This window comes from Pteronotus mesoamericanus, unplaced genomic scaffold, assembly GCF_021234165.1.
Source record: "Pteronotus mesoamericanus isolate MK-2021 breed Mesoamerican mustached bat unplaced genomic scaffold, CSHL_Meso_final contig_33, whole genome shotgun sequence".
Lineage (NCBI taxonomy): Eukaryota > Metazoa > Chordata > Mammalia > Chiroptera > Mormoopidae > Pteronotus > Pteronotus mesoamericanus.
The window spans coordinates 13,881,326-13,902,722 of NW_026555135.1; the positions used below are offsets into that span (position 1 = coordinate 13,881,326).

The window sequence follows — 21,397 nt, forward strand, 5'->3', positions numbered from 1 at the left end:
GATGGAATAGACTCGTCTCAGTTTTAATAGTGCCCAGCAGTTCCCTTAAATGCGCAATTTCCCATCTCCTTTTTTGAACGAGAATTTTAGAAATGAGTCTTGAGAACCATGGCTACCCAGTGAAAAAAAAATTTCACAATACTAAGAAACTGGAAACACTTTCAGAAATACGGAAACAGCATCTGTTAATGTTTTATTTTTCACTTGTGAAAATATATACAATGTATATTACAGAGTCCCACAGCATGAGTCAGAGAAGGCTGACAAAAAGGCATGGAGAGCAGGCAGATCTTCTTTTAAACATTTTTCAGTTAAACCAACATTCAGCGCATGTGGCAAGTGACAAGAGAAGCAACAAAAGCACAGGAAGCCTGTATAGACTCTGAAGAGCTAACTCAGAGGTAACTCTCAGGTCTGTTGAGAATGGAGGTCATCTCTGGAGAAAATACCATTTCTATTTAGAAGGTCTGTCAGAGAAGCAGAGAATGCGTTAAAATTTGGAGAGACACCAGAGTCAAAGCAAAAGCCAGTGCTTGCCAGCAAATCTGTCTTCTCCCCTTTCTCTTTTAAAACCTGAGAGCTTGGCTGATTCAAAGAGGCAAATCACAGGATCACTCTGGCCCTGCAGATCTGTGGTCAGCTACAAAACAGAATTTTCTTTAACAGACTAAATATTTTAAAAGGTTGTAAACACGGAGCTGATGCGGGCAAAATAACACATAAAAAGAGCATTCGCTATTTCTCTCTTATAGGAAAGACATAGGCACAAGTCTTTGGCTTACACATGTGTGTTCCTATCATGACATTTACCCAACATGGTAACAACCGTGGCACGATTTATGAGATGACGGGATTACTTCCCCCCTAGGCCAGCCAAGAGGCCTAGTAAGATTTGGCACAGCCGGAGCAGCTGATGGCCCTGGGTGGTGTGAGATGTGGCTTCACGGTGTCCGGCTCGATGGACTCCATCAGGTCACACTCATTGGCCAGGATGTGCTTCACCAGGCACCTGGAGGCTTCATCGATATTGATGTTTTCCTAAAGGTTGGGGGACAAAAGAGCTTTGCTTATTCAATGTTCTAAATAATGGAGGAGCAGAAACCTTTAGCAGACAGAAGGGAAACATTTTCGGCAATTCATTTAAATATCCCTTCCTACATCCTGCCCATGAATCCCCTTTATAGTCCCTTTACTTTAATTTTTCTTTCAAAGAACTTCACTATTTTAGTCCTTCACAGAAGTAAAAGTATTTATTTTGTTTTGTCACATAGTATGAATAGTGTTTTGTAGGCTCACTTAGTAGGCTGAATTTAAATTAGAGGGCAATTTTCTTATTTTTCACATACTCTTACACTATAGCATAATATTGTAAAATACTTCCAGGGAACTAAACACAAAATTTTGATCTTCTGTAACATCAAATTTGACTGTTTTTATAACAATTTTTAGAACTTCTCTGATGCATTTCCTCATATTCAATGTAAAGAGGTAAGGGCTTCCTTGTCAAATTGCTTTGCTATAAAACCTTGCTGTTCAATTTGAAGTGTAACTACTTATTCCTAATTTTTATATGTATTGTCATAATTGTTGATCTATTTCGAGATCACTGCATGAAATCATAGCACATGGAAAATGTAAGAGATAGTGATGGTTTCCAATGGTATTTATGGTTAATGCCTAATCGCATTAGATGAAAATATTCATTGCCCTGTTCCCTACTCTTCAAGCTCAACCCTGAGTTCACCTGCCATGAAAGCTTATGGTAACTTCAAGTTTCAGACAACAACCTGGTTATTTTCCTCCATTTATAGGGTCATAATAAAAATGTTCCTGGCAGTTACTAAGTCTAAAACAAGGTAAAGTTCGGGTTGCTTTTGTGCTTGTTTGTGCTGTTCTTATTGGTTTGCATATGAAACCAGAATTCATGTCTCTGAGCCTCCCCTTTCTTCATCTATACAATCATCTTGATGATAATAGTTATAAAAAATTGCATCTCTTTACCAGTGTAGTGATCATAGCTTCCACAGTGTGAAAGTTCTAAGCACTTTATATACATAATCTTTTTTAATCCCAAGATTTGTTTTCTCTTCTTACTGATTTTGTTGCTGTTGTTGGGGAGCGGTGGGAAGGGGCCTGTCTACCTTCAGCTCAAGTATGTGCCTCACGCTGCGGAAGTCAGTCCGTAAAGGCCAGCTTATCCTGCCCTCTTCTCTGCAGTGCAGGTTGCTATGCCTTCAAGTCGCTGCCCATGCTTGGCATGCCTTCTACCACCCCTCCTCATCCTGGTGTTGTTCCCAGGGTCACACTTGAACTACATGCTTGGGGCAGTAATCTGACCAAGATAGGGACACACCCAGCTCAATGCTTTGCTCTTGAATCCAGCCACTTGTTCACGTGACCAATCGGAAGACAGATGCAGGTCCTCTAATGTCTCAGATTCAAGGAAAGTATGGGTGTATATGTAGCCTTACTCAGCCTTCCAGACCTTGGCTTTCTGGGCCAGCAGATCTCCCTAAATAAGTCCCACATCTGGGTGGTGATGGGGTGCTTATCAAGCCATTACTAAAACAATATTTTGGTTCCCATTTCAATATTGTTTGTGTGTTGGGGAAGGAGGCAATAAAATCCCTTCCCAAATGCCAGACATGGGATATCATCACATCTGTTTGCAGAGAATAAAACTGAAGTTTAGAGAGATTACGAGACTTCCCCCAAGATTACTCAGTGGCGGGGCTGGAGGGCAAGAACTTGGACCCAGTCTTTTAGACATCAGAGCCTGGCTCTTAAGCTATACTCCTTTTCAGGATTGTTTTGAAGATCAAGTACAAGAACAAATAAAAGTTTTTACCACAACATTAGGCCTAATAGATGCTTAATAAATCTTAGTTCTTTTCTCCTCCACATATTAGAAGAAAAACATGCTTCTATGAGAGGGAAATCTAGTTTCAAGCATTAAAAAGGGCCCTCCTTCAATGTAAGTTAGATTAGGCAGTCATATTTTTAAACCCCCACTCATATATTAATATGCCAGTCAAATGGGGTTTTCTTTCATTAATATGCAAAGTGGCAAAATCTAATAATGAGGATAGTGAAATACTGGTGTGGACAAATCAATGAAAATCCATCATCATTATGAGAAAACCAACTAAAACCTGAGTCCAATTAGTGGCAGCCTCGCCAGATCATTTTAGTAAAAGGTGAGATGAAACTGATGACATTGTTTGTGAACTTTGTGAAGTTAACACACTGAGTAAAGGTTAGTTGGTAACAGGAGTAGGACATGGGACCATGTCTAGTCCCATCACAGCCAAGCAGTGGCAGTGCCTGCTTTTAGGTTGCAGAGAGGAACAAAGTGACAGTTCATGGTGACTGAGCCACATTCATTCATTCAATTAATATTATTTAGATTCCCACTGAGTACTTGACATACACAGATAAACACATAAAATAAGTCCTGTCCTTAACTGAGCTTATACACCAGCAAGGTTTATATAAACAGCAAGGGCATAATAAAGTTGGAGATGGCATCCTAAGCCAGATCACTATAGAAGCTTGAATGCTAAGTTAGCCAGGTAGAGTCATTGAGGTTGTTTTGCAGGTGAAGTATCAATAAACACAATACAATACAAATCCATTACTAGACAAAACTATACAGATGCTTAGCCCTCTGTCTTATCACTTAATCAGTACGTATTTAGTAAACACCTATGATGTGTACTATGGTGCCAATTGCTGTGGCAAAACTTTTTCAGATTAGAGATTTCAAGAGAAGCCAGAAAGAAAAACAAACCCATTATATTCCATTATATTTAACACATATAATCCACAAAAAAGTATGGTATATAGTGTTTAGAGCACAGGCCTGAAGCCAAACTCTTACCTTACTGCCCCTACTTTCTGGGTGTATGACCTTGGAAAAATTCCTTTACCATTCCTGCCTCAGTTTCCTCACATGTGAAAAGGGAATTAAAATATTTACTTTATAGGTGACTGTAAGTTAAGGTTAACACTTAGCATATGTGAAATGCTTAGACAAATATTTAGATAAGGGCATAGAGTACACATTCAATAAATGTTATCTATATATGTTTCTCTTTTAATCATCAGGAGAACATGATGTGTGTATTCTGTTCCTTCATTTTGCAGCTGAGGACACTTAGATTTTTGAAGAGGTAAGTGCCTGGACCCAAGACACACAATAGGAAGTGGTAGGACCAGGTGTGAGCCCAGTGAGAAGAGTAGACACCAATATTTACTGTATGCTTACTACAGAAAGCAAGGTGTGCAGTATTTAGAGCACAAGCTTTAAGCCAGACCCTGTCTCAGCTCCTTCAAGAAAATATTTCCCCAAATAAGTAAAGGAACAGCATGGGCAAGGCACATGTTTCCAGCATAAATAAGCAGGAGTGTGCAGTCAGAGCCTCAGGCAAGGCTGGTTTCTATTGCTGGTCCTTCTACACACCACTGAAGTCACAGCCAAGGCCTAGACTAGAAGAGGGAAGAGCAATACAAAGCAATCTTCCCACTCCCCTTCTGTCCAAGGCCAGCATGGTTCACCAAACCCTGCCTGATAGAACCACAGGTTCAGACCTCTTGGGCAATTATGCTGATGAGGTCCCTCTAGAAAATAGTCCAGCCAGTGTTAATATAACAAGAATGATTTGTGCAACACCGATGTAACCTGGCAGCCAAGGAGAGTGGACTGGAAATCACATGTGTGAATAGACAACTTCATTGTACTAATCAGGGGGGATGGTAGACGTCATTAAGTGAGCACATGTATTGTGCGATCAACACAGTCAAAATGACTGAGCACGTGTACTGTGTGATCATCACATTTAAAATGACTGAGCAAGAAGAGCAATGGATCTGCATCAAATTTTGTGTTAAGCTTAAATATTCCTCTTCAGAAACTATTCAGATGATTCAGAAGGCCTCAGCTATGGGCAACTGGTGATAGGCAGCTTCTTCATGGCAATGCAGCTGCCCATGCATCATGCCTCATGCAGAGATTTTTGACAAAACATCCAATCACCCAGGTGACTCAGCCCTGCTACAGCCCAGATTTGGCACCCTGTGACTTCTGTTCTTCCCAAAACTAAAATCACCTTTGAAAGGGAAGAGACTTCAGGTGGTCAATGAGATTCAGGAAAAAAAAACACATCACAGTAGCTGACGGCAGTTGGGAGAACTGTGTGAGGTCCCAAGGTGCCTACATTGAAGGGGACTGAGGTGTCACCATCCTCTGTACAATGTTTCTTTTCTCTCGTATCTTCTCCATTTTTTCATATTACATGGCTGGATACCTTCTGGACAGACCTTGTAGTTTTGACTGAGCTTCTTGGTACCCAAGTAGAGACACAGCCAAATGCTTAGTTTCTAGGTCATTGTAAAGAAATAGAACTGATAACTTAAGTGCAAAATACTAACTGGGAACTTTTATTTGCGTTTATTCTAGGAAGTATTAACATCTCCAAGAGCATTTTTTGCTAAAAAGGAAATTCATAAATTCTATGACTTCCAGGAGAGGTACACTTAGACCGAATCTGACTGTGATTTATTTACATACTTGCAACATAACAAGATGGTCTATTGTGCTGATTGCCTTAGGTTGATGTGTGCTCATCTTTGTGCCTCTGCTCAGAATCTTCTCATTTATATCAATAAGCATACCTGAGAAACAGGCTTTGAAGTTTCTAATAAAGCATTTTAGTAAAAACAAATGTTGGTAACCACCAGTTATTATTGAGTGTCTATGCTGGGCATATAGCAGGTGCTCTACTTACAAAATTATGTTCACAATCAACTGTCACAAAAATGTGCTAAAGAGTGAATAGCCATAATTTAAAGGAAAGGAGACTTTAACCTTTAACAAAAATTATGTAATTTACCCAGAGCGGAACAAGATCATGCTCAATCTGTCATTCTAACCAAGCTTGGCCTGATTCCACTTCCTGTCCAGCTCCCACATACCTTCAGTGTCTCCCAGGACTAAAACAGCTATTAAAATAAATTTTGTTTATAAATCAGTAGGTCTCAATCCTGGCTGCATATTCAACTCTCTAGGAGAGTTAAAAAAAAGTTACCAGGGCTCTCCTCCCAGACATTGTTATAGTTTATCTGGAATGGGGCACGGTATGGGTATTTTTAAAAAAGATTCTCCCCTTCTTAAAATGTACAGTCAGGTTTGAGACCCGTCTGCATAATTAATAATATCTTTAAAGGCGCTCTTTTATATTCAATTGTAAACTTTCTGAAAATATCATTTAATACAGTGATTTTAAGCTGCACTGATATTTATCTTCCTGTAGATAAAGGCATATAAATCTAACTATCTTAGGTCTTGGGTAATTGTCAGTTTTTTAATTAGTTCTTTAGAACATCTGTCTGGTGTCAAATTATTTAATCTCTGACCCCTGATGCCAGAGAGCAAAAATATTCTAGCAGAAAACCTTCACATCTGCCTAGTTAAAAGCTGGCGAAGAATTCATCCTCCCTTAATCTTTCCAAATACATCAGCCTCAAACAAAACACCAGTGTACAGGAGGCTCCCAGGTTAGGGTACTAAATTCCTCAGCCCTGTGCAATTTTAATTAGAGCAGATGGCCCGCTTGATAACACCACTGTAGGAAGTCTTACACAGAACAGGGGTTTTAAAATCCTTACTCTAAAATTCACCATTTGTTTATTGAGCACAAAAGTGTCAAATGTTTTGCCAGTTTTCATTTACTTTAGTTCATATCTAACATGGGTGAGCATAGTGGATATCTGTATTTTTGTCTGCTTAGCACTTCCCCAGATTCCTAATGCCACTCCTCACTTCCTTTGGGTGACTGCTTCCTCCCTCTGCAATCATGAACTTCTACTGAGGTACCTCCAACCTAAGCTGTAAACCTCGGAAATTGTTCTCAGAGGGCAGCATCTTATTTAATCTTCATAATAAAGCTGAGGTGGGAGGTGCTGCCCTCTTTTCACAGATGAGAAAAGTGAGGTTCAAAGAGGTTAAATGACATGAAGGTCTCAGTAAGGAGCAGAATTTGACTTGCAACTTCAATCCCCAAAGCTTCAAGATTCTCTCTTTTTCTTCTCCTTGCTGGCTTCTCAGAGTCTCTGGCCAACAATTTGTTAACACCCAAGTGAAAGTCTGCCTGAGCCCAAGTCCATGGTTTTGCATGCAAGTCCATGCAAGGAGGAAGTGAAGAATATGATTCATACAAACAGGTCCTAATGATGCCCGGCTCTCTGGAAGTTCCCAGACTTTAGTCTATGTAACGTACACTGGGAAGAAGCATATTGTCACTGATTTCAACACAGGACAGAGTCACATTGTCAGCATGGAGATATGGGGAAAGATGAGAAAAGTTCACAAAAAAAAATCAGCTCCTAAGTTTGTGTCCCTTTTACAATGCCGCTCTCATCCTCACCATAGTCCTACTTCAGTCCCTGTCCTCTAGGCACTAGGTGTCAACATCCATTTCGAACCCTTTTGCTCCTCTCTTTCCCACAGCCGCAGGGCCTTCTGTCTTATAGCTCTCTTCCCTTATCTCTACGCCCTCACTCTAGCAGCCTCTAGTACCCCGCTTCAGCCATGAAATGTCCATCAGCTTATACAGAGCCTCCCAATAGTAAACAAGGATGGAAATGAGATATCATTCATTCAAATGGCTCTCTTTTGACACATCAGCAAATTAAGGCAACAAAGGAAAGTGACTTGTCTGGCATTACACAGGCTCCCTCTTAGTTCTTGCTGCTTGCACACCTCTGTTTCTAGAAACATTACCTCTTCTGAGCAGTCTTCTCTCAGCACTATGACCTGTATATTCCATGCTCCCTGGCACTTACCAGACAGCATAAATTAAACTCTGCTGCCCTTGTTATAGAAATGTTGCTTGAGTGAAAACATACAGGAAAAAGAACTATGTGCAAAAGGGGATGTTTTGATAAAAGAACAAATCCACATTTACACCACCTTTCTGAATTTGGAATGTCATGATACCAGCTAACTACCAGAACTTTGGCCTCTGACCCTAGAACTTAAGTCTGCTTCTGCATGCCAAAAATCTCTGATGTCTAACTCCTCAATACCACAGTCAGATAACAAGTCATTCTTAGCCTGAGCAGCCTCATTAGCATGTGCTATAAAATTTACTTCTTCCCAATGTGGAATAACAGTATCCTTTTTTTTTTCCCATTCTACCAACTTTTGATAGCAAAAAAAGGTGATGCATCAATTTGAAGTTCTTATCATGCAATATTGAAATAGTAGCTAAGTGAAATAATTCATTATTCAGCAAATAGTCATTGAGCATCTTCTGAGGATCAGGAACCATTCATCAGTCTGTATACTCTTTGTTTTAATATGTTATGGAGTAAGCTCTTAGGTGATGATCTTACTAGTCCAGGCCTGTCCTGGCTTCTGTTTAGAGATAATGATGGTGACGTGTTCCCTTCTCACTGTCACTGCAACGTTTTATCCGAGGTCAGGTCTTGCGTAGTCTCTTCTCCGATCCCATGGCTCCGTTTGCTTCCAATGGCAATCATCCTACATATTCTTTCTAGGCTATCTCCTGACTGCTCTAATTTAAGTGTAACTGCAGTCTTATCTCATCCCCAATTTCCAGTTCAAAAAGACTTTGTTGGCTTACTCAGATTCAGTCTGGACCACTAACCTGAGGACCAACCAATATGGCCCCAACTTAGTTTTCCCGTCTTATCTCCACCGGCTCCCCTAACTTGGCTGGCTTCCAGCTGAACTAAATAAACCACAGGCCATTCCTTCAAGGTGCTCAGCTTAGGTTACTCTTATGCCATCTCTATCCATAGATCCCCTGCCTATCCAGAGCAAACAGAGCTCATCTGGGTTTTTAAAAAAATTATTTTTCTAATTTTAAAGATTTTTTTAAAATATATTGTTTTTCAATTATAGTTCATATTCAATATTATTTTCCATTAGTTTCAGGTGTATGACAGAGTGGTTAGACAATTATATAATTTATGAAGTTATTTCCCTGATAATTCAAGTATTTGGCTACTGATCTCTAACTGATTCACAAGGATTTCATTTTATTGTGCTTTGAACTTTTAGATATAATTCAGGTACATTTCCCAGCTTCTGAATCTTCTGGTTATCTTGAATTTTTATTATTTGTGCATTTGATTATTTAAGAGGAAAGGTGCAGTAGAAGGACTAAGAACTATCCTGGCTCTGCCAATTGCTGGCTGTGTGACCTTCTGGGAAGTCACCATAACCCCTCCTCCAACCTCAGGGTCTTTACCTATGATGTGATAAAAATAATACCAACTACATAAAGTTGTTGACGATGTGCATAAAATGAGGTGAGATATGTGAACAGCAATAGTGTTGACATATAATAGGCCCTGAAAAGAAAATACAATACTTGGGAAACAAGAGAGCATTGCACTAATATTACTAAGTTATATATAAGAGTATTTGGAGGGATAAACACACTTCTTAGAGTAACATATCTCAAAGTGGGCACAAGTTTCATAAAATAGTACAGGATAAAAAGGCATCTTATAGTTAAATAGTGTTATGAAATGCTAAGTTAAAAATAATTCCAAGATATTTCTTTGCCACAAGATTCCTCAGAATCCTAGAAGCTCACAGAATGTAGCATTCGATTGAAATTTTTGCTTCAAGTGGCGAAGAGATTTAGCATCCTGGCGGAAGTACATACAGGGAGCCAAAGTAACACAACAGAACTTGGATGGGGTTAAAGACCCACAACAATTGTGTGAATCAAGAAAAGACAGATTCAAGTTGACATAGGAAGGCTGGAGGAAAGCAGGCAGTTCCCCTTTTTCCCTTCTCGTCTCCAAGCACAGAATGAGTTTCAGTGAGTTTCATAAACCTCTCTAATCACAGAACTCGAACCTCATGGTCTGTACTGCAGGGTTTAGTGTTTCTCTTTGCAAAATTTGGCAACTACTGATGAGGAGTTGTGGCGGTACCTATGGGAGTGTTTGTGGATGGCGTGGGTGAGGTGGGGAATAGAGACATTATGAAGTGCTTCTCAGAATACTTGCGGTTTTTTGCTGTTTCCTAGGTGGCCCTACTCCCAGTTTTACGCTTCTCCATTTTTCTGAGCCTAGCCAAAAATGAAATTCATGTGTTTCTTTTCATACAATTGCAACAGAGCAGAGTGAGATAATGCTAATAACAAAGTTGGAAAAATGGGCTTGACTGGTGATGACAAAGTGCTGACACTATCCGCCCCGATGCACCTCCTGTGACTAATGTCCTGCCTCAACCTGAGCTGGTTTGGGTTGGGTAGCTCTCAGCTGCTTTCACAGCAGTCTCCTATATTACCTGTTATCAAGCATGACTGCGAAGATTTTTGGAATGTGCGCTCTCGCCAGAGAGTAAACTTCTTGAGAGCAGAAGTGGCACTTTTATGTACCTGGGGTGTTGCCAGCATCTTACACAGGGTCTGGCAGCACATACATGCTCAATTAATTTATGAACGAACTGGCCTATGAAAGGGAAAGAAAAATGGACCAATACTAATTAAAAATCACACACACAAAAAAATACTGTGAGCTGTTCTATGTTAAAATCTATTATACTGAAGTTTCTTTAAACTCAGGACAACTTTAGATAAATGTGGGTTTGAGCCCTAATGGTGCTACAAACTAACTTAGTCACTATAAACAGATCAGATCTCTCTAGCATCAGTTTCCTCAGCTGTGAACGGAATTTATATTCTGCCTTTTTCCAAACAGGTTTAAAGGTGACTCTTGAGACCATCTCCAGCCCTTGACTAATGTGGTTAAACTTGTGGGGGTCCTAAGAATAATGCTCCCTTAATGGGAAAGATTTCTCACACTGAGAGTTTGAGGATAGAATGTTTACTTAGGCAATCATTTACTACCGCAAGTGCATTCTATCAACATGATTGGCCATAAGTTCTTGGTGGCAAAAATCAGAAACACATGGAATTGCCTAGGTCGTCTGGAGGGTAGCTCCCAGGAGTGTTGGAATGGCTGAAAGACTCAGGCCATTCCAAGAACCTTAGGAAGTAAAATTAAACTCTGAAACACCATCAGGTCAGCTTCCATTTAGCTATCTGTCCCGCAGCTTTTTGCATAGAAAGAGGGAGATAGCTGCTGACAGCCTCTGCGCTTACGTTCTCATAGCTTTGCCACCCAAGCAAAAAGACCTCCTACCCCCAAAATGGGTTGGAGAAATTCTGGGGAAGGACTCTGGTGCGTCTCATGGTGAGACATGTGACTCTCAGTCACATGTTCCTGCTGGAAACTAAAGCAACTCTGAGTCCAGAAGAGAACGGTACCAGGAGAGACCCCTCTTAGGTTATGTGGGCATTATTGGTCAATCACTGTGCCTTGAGAGACAGAGTATGTGGGAGATGGTAACTTCCATTTGGACAATCTGTTGGGAGGAGGGAGTGGAAAGAGAATGACTGGGGGTAGGGGCACAAAACTGGCCATGGAGGAATCACTGAAACCCTCAGCTGTGTTTACTACACCGCTTCATGGACATTACACCCATGTAGATGTATGTATTTATATTTTAGACTGACATAAACAATTATGATTTTAGAAATGAATAGAAAAAGATGTTTATAAAGTTGTGCATTATGAACAGATACATATTTACTGGCATCCGATAACTCTGACATATGCAGAATAAGTGGACAGTTGAGGCTTTTATATTCAACATGCAAAAAGAGAAAAGTAGAGTCAATGTGACCTGAAAGAAAGCACCTCTTCAAAAAGGTGTAAAGTAAGTGCTTAATAAGTTTTTCCAAAAAAAATAAAAGAAATAAAGAGGCTTCTTGAATCTGAAGACTTAACCTCAGTTCTGATTTTCTGCTTGTTTTTTAATAAGTCCACCTAATTAAATAGATTCAAAAGGACAGTAACTTTTCCAGATAAAGGATGTTTCTGCTTCAAATGTAACTTTAAAGATCTTAACTTTGTTCCTGGGAAACATGTAAGATGAACTGCATGCTTTCTTGCATTTTAAATATTCTTTAGAAGACAACTTAGCTTTCCTTTCTTACCATGGATATCTTTTACTTTTTTCTTTTCCTACTTCTGCTGTTACCATGTGTATATAGCTATACATGTGTAGAGCTAATAAGCCAGTTCTATGGGTTGACACTTTAATGATAAATATGGCTTAAAAGGGATAGGATGAAGTTCTTTTTAATACAAACATATTTCTAATTGGAAGAAAATGGACTAAAATGTTAATGAATAAATTTGTGATTTGATTACAGACCATTTCAATCTTCTATTTTATAATTCTGGTTATTTTCTAAGCTATTCATAAGGCATATATACTATGTTAATATTCACATTCTAAGGCATGAAACAAATTTAAAAAGTGATTAATTTTGAACCATGAATAGTTTATAAAGTCCTAACATCTTTTTCTTATCCCTCAAGCCAAGACAACAGGAAGGAAATAGCATATCTATAAATATTTCATGAACTGTAAAATAGAAATATGTAAGAATGAATGGAAAATTATGTAGGTTTCTCTCACAGATGGAAAAAAGTCTGTAAGATTGAATCTGGAGAAAAAACAAGGACAGGAAGCTCAGATGCAGAAATTCTAACTATACAAGCATGAGTAACCGAACAAAGAAGAAGGAGGAAAGAGATCTAAGAGAATGCAGTTTGACTACAAAAATGTCTTATGTAAGATCAGGTTTAAAAATAACATGCACAGCCCTGGCTGGGTTGCTCAGTTGGCTGGAGTGTCCTCCTATTTACCAAAAGTTTGCAGGTTCTACTTCCAGTCAGGACACATATCTAGGTTGCAGGTTTGACCCCGGTTGGGCACAGAGGGGAGGCAACTGGACAACTGATCGATGGATGTTTCTCTCTCACATCAATGGTTCTCTCTCTCTCTCTCTGCCCCCTCTTTCTCTCTGTCTCTGTCTCTGTCTCTCTCTCAAATCAATATAAACATGTTCTTGGGTGAGGATAAATAAATACATACATACATACATACATACATAAAAACTTACACAAAAGAAGGAAAAGAGAAGTGAACTAAGAACAGATTCAGGGGTGGTCTGAACTCATCCAGATGGGGTCAAAGACCTCAAACCAAGTATAAGGACATGCCCAGAGAAAATGCTACAGGCAGAAAATGATAGTACTATATTGGAGTTTTTTCAGAGCAAAAGTATTGTCATGGAGAGACAAATTAGTATTTGAAAAATATGGTACAAGGTTAACAGATGACACAGAAAATAGCAGAGTTAACACAACAAACTAACTTCATTTGCTCTTGTAATAAAGATTTCAGGTTGAGCAATTAGGAGACTACCTTTCACATCTTATCTTTAGTATAATGTCCCCCATATTATCCTGTGGCCAGGGTGACTATGGGTTAGCTCCAAAGTAAAGTAAGTAAATCTAATTGGCTCAAATAGTGGCTGAGGGCTACTAATTACTTAATTACATTAAACAAGAAGAGAGTCTAAGGCAGTGACATGGAGCTCAAACCTCTGATACGAACTAACTTCATTTTTATCAGAAGTTTGGATAAAGTCAAAATACCTTTGCCCTCTACTACCAGCTCTCTCTGCAGCCTTATTTTTTCGTCTGAATGTGGAAGTGCCCAGCTATCCATCCTTGATCCTGTTACCTGCACTTGGACTTTTCTCCTGAACCCCAGAGGCACAACCAACTACCAACATCTGCTCATAGTTGTCTTCTAGATTTTAACATCATAATAGTCCCCCACTTACCCATGGTTTTGCCTTCCATGGTTGCAAAGACCTGTTACTAATCACTGTCTAAAAAAATTAAATGGAAAATTCCAGAAATAAACAACTTATGTTTTAATTTGCATGCCGTCCTGAGTATTGCAAGGAAATCTCACTGTCCCAGCCCCGTATCCCAGGATTCATCTCTTTGTTCAGGGTAGCCGTGGTCTATACCCTACTACCCATTAGTTACTTAGTAGCTGTCTTAGTTATCAGATGACTGTCATGGTATCACAGTGCTTGTGTTCAAGTAACACTTATAGTAGCCTAACACTACATCACAATATCTACGTCATCCACCTCACTTCAACTCATCAGGTAGGCATAACACCATCTCACATCATCATCACAAGAAGAGTCAGTACAGTATAAGATATTTGAGAGAAAAGGACCACATTCATGTAACTTTTATTACAGTGCATTATTATAATCGTTCAATTTTATTATTAGTTATTGTTGTTAATCTCTTACTTTGCCTGATTTATAAATTGACCAACCATAAGTATCTATTAGAGAAAAAAAGGTCTTATGTGTAGGATTCAGTACTATCCACAGTTTCAGGTATCCAATGGGAGTCTTGAAACATATCCTATGAGGATAGGACAGGACTACTGTATACAAAACTGAGTCTCAGATGTCTCTCTACTGATTCCTTCATGTCTCAGAACCCCTACCTCAAAAAAAGTCAAGTCTACTGTTTCAGTTGCGCAGGCCAAAAACTGAGATGCCATTCCTAAGTCCTATATTTATCTCGTTATTTTCATCCAAATTGTCAGAAACCCGCTCTTCTCTGTGTTCAAAAATACATGTAGAGTTTGACTACTTCCCATAATTCTTCCTTCTTAGATAGGGCAATGGAGTCCTAGCTCACCTGTTTCCAACCTTCCCTAGTATAACACAGGCTCAACATAACTGCTAGCATGATTATTTAAATCAAGTTGTATCACATTTCTGATCAGACCCAATGTCTTCTCATCTTATTCAAGGGAAAACCTAAAGTTGTTAAAATGCTCTAAAGACTCAACATGACCCCATCACCTCCCTGACCTCACCTTTATTATTCTACTAAAGCCCCACTGTCAGTTCCTGACATAGTGCCACTGAACGTGCTACGTCCTCTTCCTGGACCATTCTGCTCCCAGTAATCTATATGCTCATTTTTGTCTCCCTCCTTCAAATCTTTAATTTAAAAAATAACACACCTTCACAGTGAACCTTCCCTGGTCACTTGTCTAAAATTGCCCTCCTGTCATTGAACTGCCCCCTACATCCCACCCACATATGCCACACAAGCTCTAGACTTCTTCCCTTCTTTAATCTTCTCCTTAGCACTTAGCTCATCTGACAAACTGTATATTACATGCTTATTCATTTTATTACATGTCTCATCCACTTCAATGCAAGCTCCAAGAAGCAGTGATTTTATCTGTTTTATCAACTGGTATAGCCCTGGTATGTAAAACTGTGGCTGTCACACAGAGGCAGGTGCTCAATGATTATTGAAGAATGAATGAACAAAACTCTAAAATAAGCACTTAGATCATAAGATGATTTTGAAGTACTATTCAAATATAATTTTCCTGTGTGTCCATGCATTGGTGGAAGAAGACATAATGACATGATAATTTGGAGGGTAAGTGTGGGTTTCTATTACTATGGTAACACTAGGACTCTAGACTCTGATAATTTGACTTTTCTCTTCATGTCCACCCTTCTTTACAGAAATCTGAAACACAAAATCTTAAACTTATAACCAGATGAACAAGAGGATAACAATTCTGTCTCCAAAGGAACTTCTCTGGGGACAAATGAGCTTCTTGAGGTAGCATTAAAAAGTAGGATTTACACACAAGGTTTGCTGAAACAAATTATGTGGATAATGCTAGGCACCTTGTTGCTGACACCCTCTCTTTATTTTGGGAACGTTGGGGAACATGAAAGCTAAAATACTTGCTCTGTGGTTCTCAAAGACTGGGCCTGCACTAGAAAATTCAAAGTGACCAAGAGTTTTCTCAATAGAGAACTTCCTTCCTCTGGAGAAACCTTTATAAGCAAAATTATACTCGGAAGATGACTTTACTTCATTTAGTTCAAGGAAATGGATTTCCCATTCTTGATTTTTCAGTCATTGGCTTTGCGCAAAATAGTTCTAGGACAATCTAATCACTTCAGAACATCCCTGGACACGTCGGGTTAACCTAGTTTTTAAACAGTGCCCCAACACGTTAGGACAGCATGCAGGCTGCTGAAGAACTGCTGCTGCTGCTTCTGACTTATGTCTAATGGGATATTGATTTTCCCCCAATCCCCGCAGGCTCCCCTAAGGAGTCAATAACTCACTAGTCAGTGAAGCAGACAGAGATGAAACAGAAGACCTTGGGAAAGCAGGGCTGTCACCCAAAAATCTAAGGGTGTTTCAAAGATGGCAAACAAGACATATTAAAGAAGGTAAAGGACCACAAAATCAGGGACAAACAAAATCAATACTGAAAAATATGAAGTAATATAGCGAGGAAGAAGTCAAGCATGTCTTAGTAACAAAACCACTCTTGAACCAAGGGAGCAACCCTTCGCAGAGGGTCCTGACAATGGTCCTGGAAGAGACAGAGACGTGGCTACTTTTTCTTTCTTTTAAAGGTAGAAGCTGAGATAGGAAGTGCCAGGTAGATCCAGAACCAATCAGACCTGAGTTTAAAATCCTAGTTCTGACACTCACTTGTGACGTTCAGTAAGTTAATTATGACCTACTGTGCTTTAGTTTCCACATTACAAAATGAGGATAAAATAACCCTACTTCAAAATATATAATAAATTAAATTATATAATAACTAAGATTGTTCAGAAATAAAGTAGGCAATCAACAAAAGGCCAAAGGGCATGGACACCTTCTAGTTAAGCATGGAAGGCTGAGGAAAATACCCTTATTTCCATTTCTTATCAGAACTGGAAAAATAATTTCAAAGAAACTAAGTATTTAAAATAGAATCTCAAGAACGAAAATAATGGGAAAATGTGCATATGCATTCAAGAGATTTCATTACCTTTTTAGAAATCTGAAAGTAATAAAGGATAATAGTGGATTTACTGGTATATACATTGCATGATTTAAGGGTATGTGAAGGGAGATATGAACAATAAGAGAGCTCAGGATTCCCACAGAATCCAAGACTCACATATTGAGAGTGGCTGAAATCAGGGGGACTGGTTCAAGGTCAGAACGAGGAATGGCAACCATACTCTTTCCTTAGTCCTCCCTGCATAATACTAGCAGCTAGGCATCTATACCGCAAAGCAAATACTGGTGTATCCTCTGAATAAAGCAAAGGAAAAAAAAAAACAAAACTTGAGAATCAAGAAACACCAAAAAATTTTCCTATGTAGGTGGTATGAGACTGAAAAATGTGTCAACAAAAAGCCTGCCTATATGGCAACTGGATCACCACACCACACCCTGCCCTCCCCCCGAACTTTGGCATCTTCCCTGCTACCAGCACAGAAGATTTTTGTAGAAAGAAAGACCCTCCAATAGCTGATATTTGGGAGTCCCCAGTGACTACCAACCTAAAGTGAAATCTACTAGCCAACAATCAACACAGCCACTAACCAAAAAGCTTACTAATATACACAGAGTTTAGTATATACTTTTGATGTCCTAGCTCCTAAAAATGAATGTTCTACCAAGGATTATCAGATGTTTAAGGGGAACAACCTCCAATGAACCGTTAAAATAACTCCTATGAAATATCTATTGCAAGAGACAAAATTACTTTAGAAAACTAGTTAGTCTCTTCCCAAATACAAGTGATTACATTCTTAACTAAAAATAGAATGCTATGGAAAAGAATAATTGAAACAGGAAAGCTCTTCAAATTTAAAATTATGATTGCTGAAATTAAAAAATATAATATCAAATTGGGAAGTAACTCAAAGGATTATAAAGTGCTGCAAATATAAGGGAAAAAAAGCATAGTAGGTACACAGCCTTAATTCAGGAAACTACACTAAGCCAGGAGCTCCATAAAGAAAGAACAAAGAAAATAAAGGGGAGAAAATTATCAAAGGAATAATATTTTTCAGAACATAAACAGAAAAAGCTAACAGAGGGCCCAGAACAAAGATACACATAGAACATAGGATTGTGGAATTTCAGATCCTCAGGGGTACAGAGATGATCAAACGTTAAGAAGCTGCCTTTCTCTCAGGTAGAGGTAACAGCTTCTCCTTCGAGTGCTCTCATAGCTCTCAGAGAGGTCAGCAGTTTTTATGGAATTCCATACTATATTATAATTATTCATTTATGTTGGTTTTCTTCCAGGAGACGGATCTTCTTAATGGGAAGAGACTGTACTCTTTATCATTGGTGCCCCAATGCTTAGAAAAGTGGCTACCTGAATACTACCTGAATAACAGTAGTTATTCAAGGAATACTTCAGGAATCAATGAATGGATGAACGAGTGAATGAATGAATGAGTGAATTAATGAACAAAGTAACAAAATGCATTTTAACCAGGGTACATATGAAAATAACCAAAAAACTCTTTTCCAAAAGCATGCATTCTATGCCCCATCAGACATCTCTAAGAGTAGGGCCGAGGTGTCTGAAATTTTAACAAGCTCCTCAGGTGTTCCTGATGTGCAACTCTGTTCAAGAATCATTGTCATTGCATAGAGCTCTGGACTAGATCTGAAATCCAGGCCTGGTTTCTCTGACACGAGTCAGTAAAATACCTCTTTGGAATTCCATTTCATTATTAGTAAAAAAAAAAAAAAAGAAGAAGAAGAAGACATATAGCCATTGTGTGTGGCTCAAATAAGAATAGCTAAAACAAATAAGAAATGCATGTAAAAGAAGATTATGAGAACTTCAATGAGGAGAAAACTGCTAAATTGTGGTTCTGGGGTGTGAAGGAGGAATAAGGTAGGTAAATAAGATCCATAGGCTAACGGTAGATTTCCAGGATGACGTACACCATTACCAAGCAAAGAATTCACTGTTCCCAGGCTAGGGCCCAAGGAATTAAGTGAGGTTGTTCCCTTATCTTTATTTTTCTTCTCTACTTCCCCCTGCACTACGATCTCCCTGTTGTGCAAAGTGTCTAGAGAGATTTCTGGATGAAAGGAGTAACATACTGCAGAGTCCTCCTGGGAAATACAGCAGTAAATTAATTTTTCTCTTTCTACACAGTTCTCTGAGGATACAAATGCTCCCACGAATGGCAGGGGAAAGAGGAATACAGCAAAGGAATCTTCTGAAAGAGTCCTTCAGGAAAGCAGTGCAACAAACAAATCTGTTCCATCCAATAAACACTAAGTGATCACCCCCCACATGTAGCCACTGTGCTAGTAGAAGGCAAGGAGGATTTCACAGTCCAGTGCAGGGGTCAGACCCATGAAGAAAGAAGTTTAACATAATGTGGTAAGAGACAGGAGAGACTGCCCCCCTGACAGTCTGTCACAAATGATGCCTGAGCCAAGTCATACAGAATGAGCGAGAACAGGTGAATAACTGAAGGGAGCGTGTTCCAGGCAGGGAGAATACCAACATGTGAACAGGGAATTGGATGCAGGTTAGTATCATTGGAGGACAGAGAGAAGGGCTAACAGAAGGACAAAGTAGCCAGAGATGGCCTGGAGAGGCAGAGAAGAGCCTCACTAGGGGGATTTCTGAGGTCAGGAACAAGCGGCTTGTGAAGGATGAGTAACTGTGTGGAAGGGTGCATGGCTGCGATGTCTGGGTGAATGTGGCATCTCCAAATCACATGGTCTGGTTTGCAGAAAAGCTGATGAATTCAGTTTCAGACATGTGGGGTTTAAAGAGTTGCTGTGATGATATCCCAGAGGAGGTCCAGAGAAATACGGAAATTTGAAGTTTGAGAAAGAAGTCACAGCTAGAAACATCCAGCCATGAGGACAGCTGGCTCCAGAAGCAGAATCTTGTTGTAACCACTCCCTGGTCTGAGAACAGGAGATATGGTCTACTAGTGAAGACTAGGGACCGCGTTTAGTCATGGTCTGCACCAGCTACACCCAGGCAATGTTTTCGTTCCCAAAGGAACCAGGACTCGACCTGCTTTTTCCATCTTCTATCACTTCCACTTTGCCACATAGCTCATCTCTGCTTCAGAATTAAGCTCAAGATAGAATAGAGCCTGAGGACTGTCCTCCCTGTTTCAAATTCAGAGAGACAGGCACATGGGTTTTTTTCCTTAAAAGATTTCTACAGAAATAAATATAATGAAGAGATTGAAGAAAATGACATGAAACACCTTCCCTCCTGCATACAAAGCTAATGCTATGTCCTCTGAGGGTCTATTTCTATTTCCCTACAATGTCTTAGTTGCAGTTGGACTTCATATTATAGTAAATTATAAGCATAGACCTAGACAACCTCTGGAGAATTAATTAACTAAAGAAAAAAATTTAAATGTTACTATTAATTTTTACTGATTCTTAAGCAAATGAGTAGCTTGAGTTTGAGAACCTTGTACTTAAGCTACTCTCAACTTTAAGAAACTATTCCATTTTTCATGTAAAGTATTAAGAATTTGTCAGAGCAATGATTCTAATAGTTGTACTATAGACTAGTGGCCATTACATAAAATGATCATGGCCAGCCCTTGCCAGTATAGCTCAGATGGTTGGAGCGTCATCCCTTAACCAAAGGGTTGCAGGTTCGATTCCCTGTGAGGGCACATACCTAGTTTGTATATCTGATCCTGGTCTGGGCACATACTAACCCTGGTGGGGGTGTGTATGGAAGGCAACCAATCGATGCTTCTCTCACATCAATGTTTCTCTCTCTCCCTCCCCCTCTCTTTTGCTGTCTCTATAAAGCAATGAAAAAATGCCCTCAGCTAAGAATTTTTTTAAAAAATTATAAATGATAGTGACAATTAAACATTTCCTTTAATTGATGCCTCCTAACTGCTAATTTTAGATCCCAGATTGGGTCCTTTCTTTTATGTCCCTAAGTTTAGCCAGCTCTAATCAGATCAGACAAAAATACAGGGTTAAATGTGCTGTGACCAATTAAGTCAGTGCCGGCACAGCATACCACCTTACCCAAATTCTTCGGAGATGAACACCTAAAGCCTGGAATACCTATTTCCCATATGGAATTTTAACAGTAAGAAATTTTAAGAATAAGAACTGGCACCTAATCACATCCTCTGAACTCAGAAAGGCCTCAATATACATTGTTCAAAGCACAGACCATGACATTCAATACAAATTGTGTTGAAGCAATGAACACACCAGTGACTGCCAAAAATTTTTTCATGGTTTGATATTTGAAAAATGGAAACAATCAGAGATGGTCTAATACCGAGCTTAAAAATAAAGGAATCTTTTTAAAATGATGTTCTATATTCAATCCATTAAAAATGAATTAGAATAACTATCTACCCATACCCAAGTATAATTATCTACATATTTCCAGTTTGTATAAATACATTATGTTCCTAAGTGAATATTTTCTAGAAGCCTATAAAAAGAAACGATGTGTGATACTTCTCTTCAAGCAGCTTCCAGAAAACTAGCCACTTAACTGTTGCATATTTTGGCTTGCAGAGCAATTAAAAAAATGATAATAATAATAAAAGCTCACTAAACTCAATAAAACACAGAAAAC

General features: G+C 39.1%; 1 protein-coding gene across 1 annotated transcript in view; it reads right to left on the reverse strand.

Moving 5' to 3' along the window:
• Window positions 1–302: 302 nt before the first annotated feature.
• The window catches only part of RAB38 (RAB38, member RAS oncogene family), a 47,727-nt gene continuing 26,632 nt past the window's right edge, over window positions 303–21,397 (reverse strand). Inside the window, exon 3 of the mRNA XM_054576171.1 lies at window positions 303–1,038. Coding sequence (XP_054432146.1) covers window positions 883–1,038 — 156 coding nt within the window. The 3' untranslated portion in view covers window positions 303–882. The remainder of the gene's footprint in view (window positions 1,039–21,397) is intronic.